Source organism: Crocodylus porosus, unplaced genomic scaffold, assembly GCF_001723895.1.
Source record: "Crocodylus porosus isolate Cpor-Errol unplaced genomic scaffold, CroPor_comp1, whole genome shotgun sequence".
In the NCBI taxonomy this organism is placed as follows: Eukaryota; Metazoa; Chordata; order Crocodylia; family Crocodylidae; genus Crocodylus; species Crocodylus porosus.
This window is the reverse complement of record NW_017728924.1, coordinates 16,495,061-16,508,720: the sequence shown is the minus strand read 5'-3', so window position 1 is coordinate 16,508,720 and position 13,660 is coordinate 16,495,061. Positions and strand designations below refer to the sequence as shown.

At 41.5% G+C, this 13,660-nt stretch overlaps 1 protein-coding gene across 3 annotated transcripts in view; it reads left to right on the top strand.

The window, feature by feature from the left end:
* Nucleotides 1-12,804, top strand: part of NXT2 (nuclear transport factor 2 like export factor 2) — a 47,730-nt gene extending 34,926 nt beyond the window's left edge. The window contains exons 1-4 of one of the 3 annotated variants that reach the window (XM_019540419.1): nucleotides 4,696-4,813; nucleotides 7,180-7,266; nucleotides 8,576-8,720; nucleotides 9,691-12,804. In XM_019540419.1, the coding sequence (XP_019395964.1) occupies nucleotides 4,799-4,813; nucleotides 7,180-7,266; nucleotides 8,576-8,720; nucleotides 9,691-9,869 (426 nt within the window). In that variant the 5' untranslated portion in view covers nucleotides 4,696-4,798 and the 3' untranslated portion in view covers nucleotides 9,870-12,804. Of the gene's footprint in view, nucleotides 1-4,695; nucleotides 4,814-5,246; nucleotides 5,699-7,179; nucleotides 7,267-8,575; nucleotides 8,721-9,690 lie in introns of those variants that run through there. The other 2 variants (XM_019540422.1, XM_019540420.1) reach the window with 2 other exon arrangements.
* The last annotated feature ends 856 nt before the right edge of the window (nucleotides 12,805-13,660 follow it).

Genomic DNA, 13,660 nt, shown 5'->3' with positions numbered 1-13,660 from the left:
GTGGTGGTTAGATGAACATCTTGCTGGGGTCATTTGACCCCAGTATTCTTTCCTGCCATGGCAGGGGGTCGGACTCGATGATCTGCTCAGGCCCCTTCCGACCCTAGAAACTATGAAACTATAGTGACTGTCAGTTTCAAAGGCTTTTTCTCATTTGGAGTTCAGTTTGACACAAGGTTTTCCCACTCCTGCCCATTATGATCATGTACTGTTCAATGAAGTAGTATTTAACACCAGAAAGCAAAGTTTTCCTCAAATACTCACTTACATTTGTGTGAGCTTGTGACTATTTCTGCCAGTAAACTCTCATACCACACAGAATAAATATGGAAAGCAAAATCCAAGTCAGCTTAAACACAACTGATGTGAACTGAATTTATATTTGAGCCTTTACATATAGAAAACAGTCTGCAGTGTAACAGCTCTAATACCAAGTGTCCAAAAACCTTATTTTAAAATCGAATATCAGCTGCTGTAGGGGACATGATTAGAGCATCAGAACCTGACTCAGGAAAGCATGCCAATGAAGAGCAGTACTTAAGCATATGCTTAAGGTTAAGCACATGCTTAAAAACTGAGCTAAATAGGGCTTGAAGTAAGCATCCTGAATTGTGGCTTAAGTGCTGCCACTTAATAGGATATAGATGGGAGTTTCTTACAATAAATACAATTCAAAAGAGTAATTGTGCTTGCTATGTTGTTCCTAAAATCTCTGAAGGAAGGGGGACTCATTTGTACTCAGTCATCAGCTACAAAGATGAAATGTGTAACAAATTATGAACCAGTGTATAGATTCCAAGTAGATACTTTTATTTACAGAATAATCTGAATTATTTCTGAATTAAGAAAGATGCACTAGCACTATGGAGGAGTTTTACAAAGGGTTCTCCCACGATTCACAGTTTTGTAAAAGACTAGGTATGTTACCTAATTAAGGGCCTGATTTGTGGTCTTAGGTGAGAATACCCTGTGCATTAATTGCACTTGATGAGGCCTTATTAAAGAGTCCCCCGTGGGTTTGATACTATTTTGGTTAGAAGAGGTGGAAGTAACATACATTGTGCAAATATCTGACCACTGGAGCCTCACTGCATGCATTTGAGATGGAAATTAAGGCACTCTGATATGAAAATCATAAACATTTATTGAACAAACCACAGCAATTTCTGGAGAGCACTGTACAGAAATTGGAAGAGATGCAGTGATTCACCTCTTAATAATCCAAAGTAGCACTATCTTTTTAGCAGGCCAAGTCACCTTATCTTTGAATATAATTGAAATCCCAGCACCTACCATGTATGAGAGGAAAACAAAATGCTAGCTTAAGTTTTCCCTATTTTTCCTCAACTGAAATTTGCATAGTACTGATATACATATAGGTTCTTATCCTTTAATCCTAAACCCACAGATTTAAAATGAAACGGAAAATGTTTTCTGCTCTAACAAATGCAAGGGATGCGGTAGAAAGGGGATTAACATTTTCAATAAAAATGCTGTACACTAGAAAGCAATTTAAAAGAAGGCTGGTGTCATATCAAAGATAATTACTTAATTTTCATTTGAACCCTTATGACTGACTCATAACCTATGTTGTATGCAGAGCTTCCAAATAAATCGCTAAATTTAACTCCTATGTGACTTAAATAAGAAACATGTGAAGAAATTGTACTTCTCTCTCACAGTTCCAGTGTAGATGGAACAAAATACATAGAGACAGGTTTTTTTATATTACTGTTTCCAGTCAACATAAGCAGCAAAAGGCTGGGTCAATCCTCCCCCTCTGTTATTCCCATAGCCTCATTCTGGCAATTACAAAGACAGCAGAAAGCAGTTGCAAGTAACTCCCTTAACTGGAAATCGCACCAGTTTGGAGAGTTCCCAACAGCTTCAAACTATTAATGGGAGCCAGATAGTCAACTCACCCAGGAAACTACAGTCATTCCTCTTTCCTCTGAACAGCAGCACCTTATTTAACTTACGTTTTATACTGCCGTCTTTCGTTAATGTATCTAAGTATCATTCAGAAAAATCAATAGTGATGCTAAGTTATTTGTGGATTTAATGGTGTTTCTGGCAGTTGTGTCTTTCTGAAGTTTTTCTGTCTTTCTAACTCAAACTCTGCTTGGGTTAGATAAGGTAGGAGCACTGGCGGGGGTTTTGTGTGAAGGGGGATTTCAGTGTTCTATTATTCCTCTGAAGGAAAAAAGGAGGAATGTTTTGCAATTCCTAACAATTTGTGTGGGGTTGCACAAGATTCAAAATAAAAGAAGAATAAGCAATCTAAATAAGACGTGCCAAGTAGAAAGGACATATGGGGAAAACTAGAGGCAGGAATATTCTAACCTGAAAATCCATGCTTTTACTTCTTATTGTTATGAGCTCATAACTTGTTAGCCACTGGGTATAAATATTCATTCAAGTACTTCCAGAAATAGAGAGAGGCTGAGAAAACAGAAAGCTAAGTGCCAGAACTATTATTTTCTAATGACAGATTCACTCCAGATTACCGGAAATCAAGTGAATGCTTGAAAACCTATCTTTTCCACAATCCCATCTTTAACATACTAAAGGACACAATGCTTTCCTCTCTGTTGCCATTTTTAGGATGGTTTTCAATATCAATGACTTCTGTCAATACAATAATCCTAAATCAGGAGTTTAATCAATAGCGAGGGTGTATGGCAATATAACTTCAGGGTAGGAAATCACTTGCGTTTGGGTGCAAGTAAATGCAGGAAATTAATTGTCTGGCATTGGGTTCCTCTTAAAGTTTAGTGACAACTCAAAACAAAGCAACACATTCCTAATTTGGACCTGATTTAGCAACACACTTAGGCATGTATGTGGGTCCCACTGGAAGCTGGTGAAGTTTAAGCAGCTACTTTAAGCTGACCATCTGATTATTAAGTACTTTGCTGAATCTGGGCTTGAATTCTACTTCTTTAGATTATGTCCTGTTGATCTGATGGAGGTGGAGAATAACCCTACTTTTCGAAGGAAAAGTTACCACATCTGGAAATCAGTCACACTTTGCGAGGCTTTCACATAATTTCTCCTCTCTAATAGAGTGCAGGAAGGAAGGGAACTTCAGGATCTTCTGATGAAATGGACTCTAAACAGATAAGAATTATATTTCTTTCATAAATAAAAGGCTTTTCATAAATCCAGGCCCACAGCCTTGGTAAGCAATAGCTGAGGAAGATGGGTGTCATCCTTTAGAAGGGAGACGCTTCAACTTGGTCAAATAATTAGTACTTCTGTGCATCAGCTGCCTTTCAGCAGCCCTTTGGCTAATTCTGATTGCAGAAGGAGCTTGTTCCGATTGCTATGAAGGGGCTTCCCCTTTGCTGAGGCTCCTAGGCCTTTCTCCAGGCCCCCAAACTCTCTGCTCTGCCCGTTGTTACCAACATGGGTTGGGACAAGGCCTTGCCCCTTTGTCTTCCTAGCTCTTGCATCTTCCTCTCTCCATGAAGCTGTTTCTCCACAGTCATCCTGGCACGAGATTAACTCTGTTCTACTCTTCATACAACAGGGGTAAGCAATTATTTTGGCTGGAGAGCTGCTTAAGAGCCTTAGTAAACTGTAGAGGGCTGCAAGGGTAGCTCCACCCCTTGATAGGTGCCCTGCCCCCTGGTCACCATCTTGGGACTGGAAGTTCCACCTCTAACCCCTGACCTTTGCCACCAGAAGTCCCTCCACATGCCCCAGAACTACTCATTTTGGGGGAGCAGATTGCCAGCTTGAAACTACAAAGCAAAATAAAACAAATCATGTACTAAAAAAAAATAAATCAAATATCTACTATAATTGTATTTAAATAAATTTTGTCCTGATTTGTATTTGCACAGTATATATAGAGGTGATTGCATAACAGTCTTACTCTTGTATATTGGGGGGCAAGGGGGTGTGGTTGGGGAGCGGGTGTGTGTACGGTGGCATGGGAGGGGGGCGTGGGATATGTGGCCCGGGGTGGGACCTGTGGGAGGGTGCAGGTATGGTAGGGAGAGAAGTGTCTGGGAAAGTGTAGGTGTGTGTGGGTAGGGTGGGGGTGGAGCTGGAGCTGGGAGTATGTGTGGGGGTAGGGACTGGGGCAGGTCCCACTAGGCTGGGGGGGCTGGTTGCTTATAGCAAACAGAGCCACCTCCTGCAGGGACCTGCAAGCTGGCAGCCCAGTGCCAGGGCTTCCAGCAGATCTCTGCAGGCAGACGGAGTTGCCTGGTGGGCTGGATGCCACCTGAGGGTTGTATTTTGCCCTTGGGCCATAGACCTGGGGAGGTCCCATCTAGTCCAACCCGCTGCTCACAGCAGGACAGCCCAACTGCATCATCCCTGACAAGGCTCGCTGAGCTGGCTCCTAACACCCCCCAAGGATGGAGTGTCCACCACCAACGCGGTAGCCTGTTCCAGGGCTTCACCACCCTCCTGCTGGGATCGTTTTTCCTAATATCCAACCTAAACCTTCCTGCTGCAACTTGAGCCCATTGCTTCTTCTGTCACCTGCCGCCACTGAGAAGGTCTCGTTCCAGCTCCCTGCCGGGCCCCCACTGCTTGCACCGAACCGCGGGGGCAGCCCCCGCTCTACCAACACCCACGTGCCACAGCCTCCAGCCCCGTCCCCCTGAGCGCTCAGAACGCATGCGCGAACGCGCGCGGTCTCCCTCCTTCCCCCTCCCCTGTTGCCCTCCGGAAGCAGTTGCGGGGCAGACGGTTGGCGCCGGCGAGCACTTCCGGGGCCGCTGCGAGCACAGAGCTCTCGGCCTTCGCCTCGCCTCGCGTGTTGTCCCCGGGGCCGCCCCTCATGGCCGCCCCTGTGGTGAGTCCGGCCGCGCGCTTCCCGTCTGCGGGGTGGGCGTGGGCGGTGTTTGCCCCTTGGCCGCGGCCCTGAGGCGAGCGGGGCCCCCCTTCCGGCTTGGAGCGGCGCGGCCGGGCCTGGTCGGGTCGGGGCTCTGCAGAGGCTCATGGGAAAGCCGGCCGTGGCCCCGGGAGACAGTCGCGGTGCGGATCCGCTGCCAGATGGGCATAGGCGCCCCCGGGCGTGGGAGGCTGCTTAGGGCGACGGCGCGAGCCCCTGGCGTTGTGGTCAGGCTGTGTGCCAGCCCTGCCCCGCGGGTCGGGGGAGCAGACGGCAGTCTGGAGCATTAGGCTTTAGCACTGATAAGGTTTTGGGGGTCGTTGTCACAGGCGGGACCAGGGGAGCGATTAGGAAAAAATAAGAATAAGAGCCAAAGAGAAGAACTAGTGGCAGGCAACAACCAGTAGGTGTAATTGGAAATACTGTATTATTATCCAGTCCCTGGCCAGTCGAGTGTATGGGGCAGACAGACGAGGAACGCAAGGACGAGGGAGCAGACGATGACAAGGGTGATGGGGTTGTGCCATCTCCCTGGAGCAATCATACAAGATGCAGCTTGGACGCAATTATGAAGTTGTTGAGCAAGTTCCTTTTGGTGATGAAATGTGGGAATAAATTGCTTGGCAGCACGTGGAGTTAGGAAACTTTTAGAAAACTTAAAGAACTGTGGAAGGGAGCTGAAGAAATTGTCCAAGTGACTGTCATGGAACTGGAAACATGTGAAACCATTGATCTTACCCAGGGCAGTTGCATTTAAGTCTGGTCCCAAAAGAAGTCAAACACTCGACCCTTGACGTTTCCATCAAATATCTATGTACGAGAACAAGCCAGTTGCAAGAAAGCAAGGTACTTTGGGGGTCTGTCCTCAGTCCTGAACTGGGGCTTTTGTATAATATAATTCATCATTGGTTCAGAGAATGAACATCTCTTTGTGCCTTATTTCCATCAAAAAGAGCCTATTTGCATGGTCTGACTTAAAATGTTTCACATATTGACTATCTCAATAAAGGACACGAAAGGTGTTAGCAAAAACTTTAGACTGTTAAAGCGGTGCTAAAAATGGCAACATTTTGTAATAATATCCAGCACTGGGCATTGCATTTCACAGACATCACCGAGCAAGGGACTGAGGTTTTCTGATGGAATTTTTGGAAATAAAAGGCAAGGAAGAGTGGAGGTGACACGTGTGGCAAGTTTTCAAAATTCCCATAAAAGAAAAGTGTAGCAAGATGCATGCCTCCTACCAACTCTAGGAGTGAAACTGCAGGCATTAGCTGCTTTGGATAACTGCAGCATTTGGTAGTATGGTAATTTTAAGTATATTGCAAAAATGCTTTTACCTGTTACATGTTTTAGAAGAAATTAGAAAGCAGCTGCATTTTGTGCTTGTTTACAGTTTAAAAGATGGCTATTTGGAGCCAACCTGGCTGGGTAGTTTCTTTATATTCTCCCCCTCTCATAACAAATACAGGAAAAAATTATCCAAGTGAATGCTTTGATATTTGTTAAGTGCATGATAAATGTAGATAGCTTTATTCCTAATTTGCCTGAGGACAAAGTAGTGTTAATTCCTAAGAATTAACTTAACCACTGTAAAAACATTATAGCTGGATTTGCAGTTGGTTGAATAATATTTTCATGGTTAGCAGAAATTCAGTATTAGTTTGACTTCTGAATGCATAGTGTTTGCTAATAAAGAAAATACAAAATAGAAGTGGAAGTGCAATACTGTGATATTTGGGAACTTCCCCCTCCCTCCCTATACTTTACTTGTGGGAGTGGCATATCCTCTTCTTTTCATAATGGCATAGAAGAGGTGTTGTTATAGATGACCTGAGAAGTCCTCGGCACAATCATCCAGTTAAAATTAACTTTTATATAAGCATTATTTGCTTAACCGCAGTGGGGGTAGTGAGGTAGTTCACATTGATCAGAAATAAATGTTTAAGTTGAGGGGATATTTATTCAGGTTACTCAGAACAGTCTAGCAATCCTGGACATGTCATTTGGTTTGATTGGCTCTGACTGCTGGTAAGTGACACAACTTTTTCCCAATTCCCAGTATAATTTTTTTGGAAATTCACTAAAATTCAGATTAGCATATTGAATTTTTATGGAACTGATGCTACAAACAAGGAACTGGAGTAAGGATCCAACTGCAGCCTAATTCCTCATTACCTTCTGTGAGAGAGAAGTAATGAAATTGATCTCCCTTACTTGTGAATCTGGTATTGTTTTACTTACTTACAGAAACTGTTCCGGGGAATTAATCGGTCAGTTTTTTTTATATATTCAGTTTCTTTGTGCTTTTTTTTCCTTATCTCTAGGATTTTAAAACATATGTGGATCAGGCATGTAAAGCTGCAGAAGAATTTGTCAACATTTACTATGATACCATGGATAAAAGGAGAAGGGTATGTACCTATTATTGGGAGATTAACTTTTTCCTCCTCATTATTCTTGTCTCTATTTGGGGACATGCATGTGTGTGGGACAGATTTTCTTCGTTAATTGTTGTCTGATACGCATAGAGACATCTGGGAGTCTGTTACTGTCCTAATTGCTACCGAATCCAGAGCTCTGCTTGTCTTCAGACCTGCCCTTAAAAGAATCCTCTGCATAACTAAGTGAATTGGGGTTCTCATATTTGTCATTGTGTGGGACCCTTTTCAAGTCTCATGGACTTCTTTACAGTGATTCTGTTCTGCCTACCCCTTAGGATAGTTAGTTTTCAATGTGTACATGGACAGTTCAGGCTTACTTTCACTACATTTTTTTTCTCTCCTCATGGAGTGCCTCTGGTCTCACGAATCAGGTTTTTTCCTATCCTCCTGTGCTAGCTGTGCTGCTTTTATTGTGGTAAAGATTGTCTGTAGAAATATCTGATGAAAAAAGTGGACCCAACACCATAAAACTTGACATTGTTCTATTAACCATAGTTAAGGAAGTGCTAATCTGAATGCTTATTCTGGATATTTGCTTAATGTGGGATTGTGTAGATCCATTAGTGTGTGTGGTTTTTAATAGAAATTAAATAAATTTTTCTGCACCAGAAAAAGCAAAAATAACTACTTGTCAAATGTAGAATTATAAAGGTCTTTTATATGGAGAGAATCTCGGTATCTTGCACATTACTTGTCCTTTTGTCCAATGGCCAGTCAAAAGCAAAGTAGTATGCAACCATTTCCTGGAACATGTGTTTTACAGTTATGAGAGGTACTCCTTGTAACAACATATAAAATGGTATTAAAGGTCTAGTCTTGTTATTCAAACTTACTGCACTTTTCTTCTATAACTTTGTTGGCCCCACATGGTATTTTAGTCTAGCTCAGATTATGCTTCCACGTATCTGTGTCTCACAGGTGTACTATAAGTTGAACTTGGAAGTCCTTCTCATAAAGAAAGCAATGTATTTTGGGTGGGCTGGGGTGTGGTTCTGTTCCATAGCTTCCTGTTGGACAATGTCATCATTGGTTTAGCAAATTAAGTTACGAAGCAGCAAACATTTTGTACGGTTGTTCCAGTCCTTGCTGAAGGACAGCAGTGGCTAAGATAAACCAATGTCCAAGCAGGACATTTCACTTGCTTCTGTTACAGGATCTATGACTTTTTTAAAGTGATTTCAGTGTCAAATATTGGCAACAAGTAACTTGATTTTCTAAAAATGCATTTTTATACATTTTTTTCCCTTTAACTTCCAAATATGCGTTCTCTATCTCCTAGATGTTGGACAGACTCTATCTGGACAAAGCTACGTTAGTTTGGAATGGTAATGCATTTTCTGGGCAAGAAGCATTGAATAATTTTTTTGAATCATTGCCATCTAGTGAGTTCCAAGTTAATATGTTGGACTGCCAGCCAGTTCATGGTAAGGTTACTTTATATTCAGGGCCCCTGCTATTTCTTAACTATAAAATGAAAAACAGCTGTAATAAATGGTGCTCAAGATGACTTTTGGAACATAGCCAACTTGCAATTGGAATGTAAAGTTACTTTATGAAAGGAGCACAGTGGGAGGAAGGGTAATAGCATGCCTGAGATTCTTTACAATTCAACTAATTTCTTATTAAGAGCACTTACTTAGGTATGCATTTATCTTCAGGTACTGAAGAGGTTTTGTGGTATATACAGCTGTGGTAGGACATGGGGTGAAAGCTGAGGTACATTCTACACCTGAGTCTGCTGCTGGTCTGCAATGTGTACTTGGGCTTCTCTCTCTATTTCCATTACTTTGGGGGAAAGTACCTACCTGTGTAATCTTCTGAAGTTTGTAAACATACACTGCCAAGTAATTTGTTTGGTTACATTAAGTATTTGTTATGCAAAACTTTTAAGTATCAGTCTCCAGTTTGCACCGTGGATATTTGAGGAAACCTTGCACAGAGAAAACAAAAACTACAGCCTAGCTGTCTTCACTATGTTCTGCAAAAAACCAACCAAGTTATAACTTCACAAGTAAGGGAAGCCAAACATGCTGTAGACATAGGCAGTTTCTCTTTATACATGAACTGCCTGCCTCTCACCTATCTGAGAGCTTAGTTCAGGAGAATGTGGCAGTTTAACCTCTAGGTGGCATGCTTGCACAAGTAGTGTGAAATTAAGCTCCCTCACCCCAGATGTGGTAAGTAAGCACATTAAAAAAATCCACAGCTTAATGAAGGAGCCTACTGTGATGGTCCTGGTAGAAAGAATATAGCGAGCAGTTTTTGTACTCTTTCAGCTGCTTGTAAAAGAAACTGTAACCAGCAGGTAACAATGCACTAGTATTACTTATAAACATCTGAGTTATTGAAAATGTGCATAACGTTTTTTCCCCATCTTTCATTCTTTCCGTAAAGAGCAAGCTACGCAAAGCCAGATGACGGTCCTTGTTGTGACTTGTGGGACAGTAAAATTTGATGGCAACAAGCAACGTTACTTCAACCAGAATTTCTTACTGACAGCACAAGCTACCCCTAACAACCCAGTATGGAAAATCGCGAGTGACTGTTTCCGCTTTCAGGACTGGGCCAGTTAGTGGCAATTGAAAAGTGATCACTTTCTCTCTGCATTATGTGAGTTTAGCTGTCTGGACAAACGTTATCTCTTCTCCTGTTGTTCCGTTCATTTTGGAAGTACTGCACAACTGTCTCTCTCTAGTTTCCCAGCAACCATGGACTGAATGGCAGACACTTTTAAGTTGGAGGAGGTTTCCTAAAATTCATTGAACTGTCATGAAATACTCCTGGCACTGAACTGTGATTCACATGTGTGGGGTTGGGATCATTCTATCAATGCCTTATATGTGGTTATGCTGACATTTCAGGAACTCTTCTACGTCCTCTTGAGTGCTGAAGTCTCCCCTGCTTGGACACTGAATTCAGTTACTACAGTCCTGTCCAAACATGTTCAGTCATTTTGGTTTATAAACACCACCTTTCATAAGCAGTGTTTTTCCTTCTTTGAAAAAGATGCACACTATGACAGTGAGAAATAGAATTTCTTCCTCATAACATGTCTATATGAAAGTTAAAACTACTTTCTGAGCCTTGAATTTTAATTTAGCAACTTTTTAGAGGAAGTTTTTTCTAAATAATTTCTTGCCTAGTAGCTAGGTAGAAGTCCAGTGTCAAAATTGTAGAGGATGAAAGTATTGTCAGTGAATGTGAGTTGGGACTAGTAGGATGATGGGCAGGATGGGCAAGTCATGTTTCCAGCTGCCTCTGAAAATCTAGCTTTTGTATGCGAGTAAACTCAGGTGGGAGAAATCTGCTCTAAAACTGTTGTTTACTTTCCTTGGTGTATAAGGATGGCAACACTTGACTTAATATCCTATCCTAATCTCCTAATAGTTGGTTAGGATAACATATGTTGATCCAAATATAAGCGGTGCTGAATAATTCAGCTGTTAAGTCCCCTACAGCAGCATCTATCCTGTATGCCATGATAAAGGATAAGCTCTTGAAGGTGACTGCAGCACTTGCAAAGAAAGGCAATATAAGCTATTTATTGATCAGTTACATCATTCTGTCTTATGTAGCTAATAATTCCATTGTTACTATGAAGAACAGAATTACTCTTTTTCCAACTTTTTTCTTCTATCTTGAAGTTGCAAGGTTTTGTTTCAACCCTTTCAGGAAGCATTGTGATGGGAAATTGATACTGAAACTGTACTGTATGGCATTCAGTTCTTTGGTGCAGCTAATCAGAATAGGTGCTTTGAGTGGCGTGATCCTGGAAGGTTAACTTTTCTGCACGAAGGAAGAGAATTTTTCTTTTGATCCAAAGTTTGACTGAAACTTTCACATGCGTATTTTGTTGAATATTCATCAAAATTTTAAAATTACTGTGTTTTATAGATTTTGTTTTTCAAAGGAAATCTTAGTACTTTAAAGGCTAGAAGGTAGCCTGCCTCACTCTGAATGAACATTGTAGATAGTAGATCTCAGAATGGCAGTATGTTTTGTATTCAAACTTCTGCCTTTTTAAGTTGAGCAGAATTAAAAGGTTTGAAATTCAGTAGACATATGTGAAAACACACTATGCGTATCTGCTTGTAAGTGAAACTGTGATGGTAACTTGTAGTTCTGTCCTGAATGCAAGTATTCTTGATGGATACTTTGGATATTCACATAGCTGATACAGCCTTTTTAATAGAAAAGTAATGTGATTGGACAATTTACCTTAATTTCTTATAACCAGAAAACTATGAAAATAAACCATATGTTAAAATTATGTTAATCTCTAAAGAATACACAATGGTATATTTTGATATTAAGATAAACTAGTTGGTTTTTATTTCACCTAGAGATTCTTGTGACTTGCATCAGAAAGGTAAAAAATTAGTAAACTGGGCACCTATAATTAGAAAAAGATGGCTTCCCTGTAGTATTTGGCCAAGGAACTACACCTTTGGGAAAGAAGAGAAATACTAAAAATAGTGCAAGATCTAACTGTCTAACAATGTAGATACTGTAATTTACGGGGGAAATTGGTACGCTTTTAACCAGCAGTAATCTAGACAGTCTCTCAATTTCCCCCCCCCCCCTTTAAAATAATAAAATAATCCCAAAGAGAAAAATTACTCTTAAAGCTTCCTGCTAGTTTTAAAAGTAGTATTTTTCACATACTATCCTGGTTGTACAAACAAAACTTTCCATCCTGTTGTGTGCAGCAATCACAGTGGGAAGTGCATCTGGACTGTTGCTTAGATTTCTGGAAAACTGGAGAAAGCAAAATTCCACTCCAGAGATGAATGCTTGCCTGCTAGTTCTCCTGTCACTGTACTTTCACTAGATCCATAGTTTAGGTGTTTACTTTTTGGGTTTGCCCTTGCAGTAAGAAGGGTCCTGCACCAGGGCAATTGGAGCAATAGCTGCTATAGGCAAAAGTCCTTGATTTTTTTTTTCCCTCATCCTTACAGAATGACACAAACTAAACTGTATTAGAAGTTCAAACATCCTCATTCCTTCATTTGCCATTAAGGATTGTAAATCACTAAAACAGCCACAATAATAATCACTTTCAAGTAATACCTTGCAGCATTTGAAGACTCGATACCTGCAGCTGTTTTGCTTACCTGATTTCTCTGGTATTGCACACACTAATCTTCCTTTGTTTGCTGTTCTAGTTGTATTATGGCAGGCTGAAGGAGGAAAGCAACAAATTTAACTTAAAATACTAGTGCTGCTGTTTCTTGGAGTGGAGCCTTGTAGTCTTGATGGTTAACCATAAGTGATGAGTTGGCTGTGTCCATATCTGCTGAGGAAATTGTATGTAAACAGAGAAGTGTTTTAACATCAAAATGGCTTGCCACAAACTTACATAGCTTGAATATATCTTGTAAGCTTTTGAAACTGTTTAAAGCCCTTACAGGGGTTTCTTTTTTAAAGAAGTTGCTGTTTTATCTGTTTTGTTTTTTATTACAAATTTTCATAGTGTTTTCTTACCAGATTAAAGTACAGGAAACAACACTGGCTTTTAATCTTTACTGTTTGGGCTTGGGCTTTTGAGTTACTTGCCATTGAGTTACTTGAGTATTGAAGCATTGCAGAACAGGCCTGTCACTGTGTCTGCTCTTTGACTGTGATATCAACTGGGTCTTGTTGCACCTGATGCTGTAAGCTGCACAAATGTTTAGTGTTGTTTGGTTTAGTGGAGCAGGCGCACCGAAGGGTGAAATACAGCATCTCTGATTGTCCTTCCCATGCACAGCTGTGACTTGCTACTAGGTGAGCAACGGCAGGACCAGCTTGCTGTACTTATTCAATGCATGTAAGATAAGTCTATTTAAAAAATGAGATGGGTAGGATTGAAGTGGGGATTTTCAAGAGAGAAATCCATTGAAAAAGAGTATGGGAAAGTAAGAGAGCTAATGTGATGGTTTAAAAAAAAAAAAAAAGGGTCTGTAAATATTCCTGTGAATCCTAAAGCTAAGCTCCTGAGAGAGCTCCTCACTATCTCCAGTAGCTGTGGTGCCTCCCACCACTGCCTGGACTGACTTCCTGCTTGAGTTCCATGGGGCCTGATCTTTTTTCTTCAGAGTTCAGGTGGCTCCTGACCAGCCAACAGCCCAGCCAGTGGCAGTGCAGGGTGGGGTGAGCTCCAGAGAAAAAAGAATCAGATCCCTAGGAGCTCAAGTGGCATTGCCTTTTGTCTCCAAAGCTTGCCATCCCACCGGTTCAGGTGGCAGTAGGAGGCACTGTGGCCTCTGGGGCTCCACTCTGGCCAGTGTTCCTGGGGTGGCCCTATTCACACACTGCATCCTGGGATGGTGGAGGATTTCAACTTGGGTATAATAGTTGTGGGAAATGGCCGTACCTTAATGGA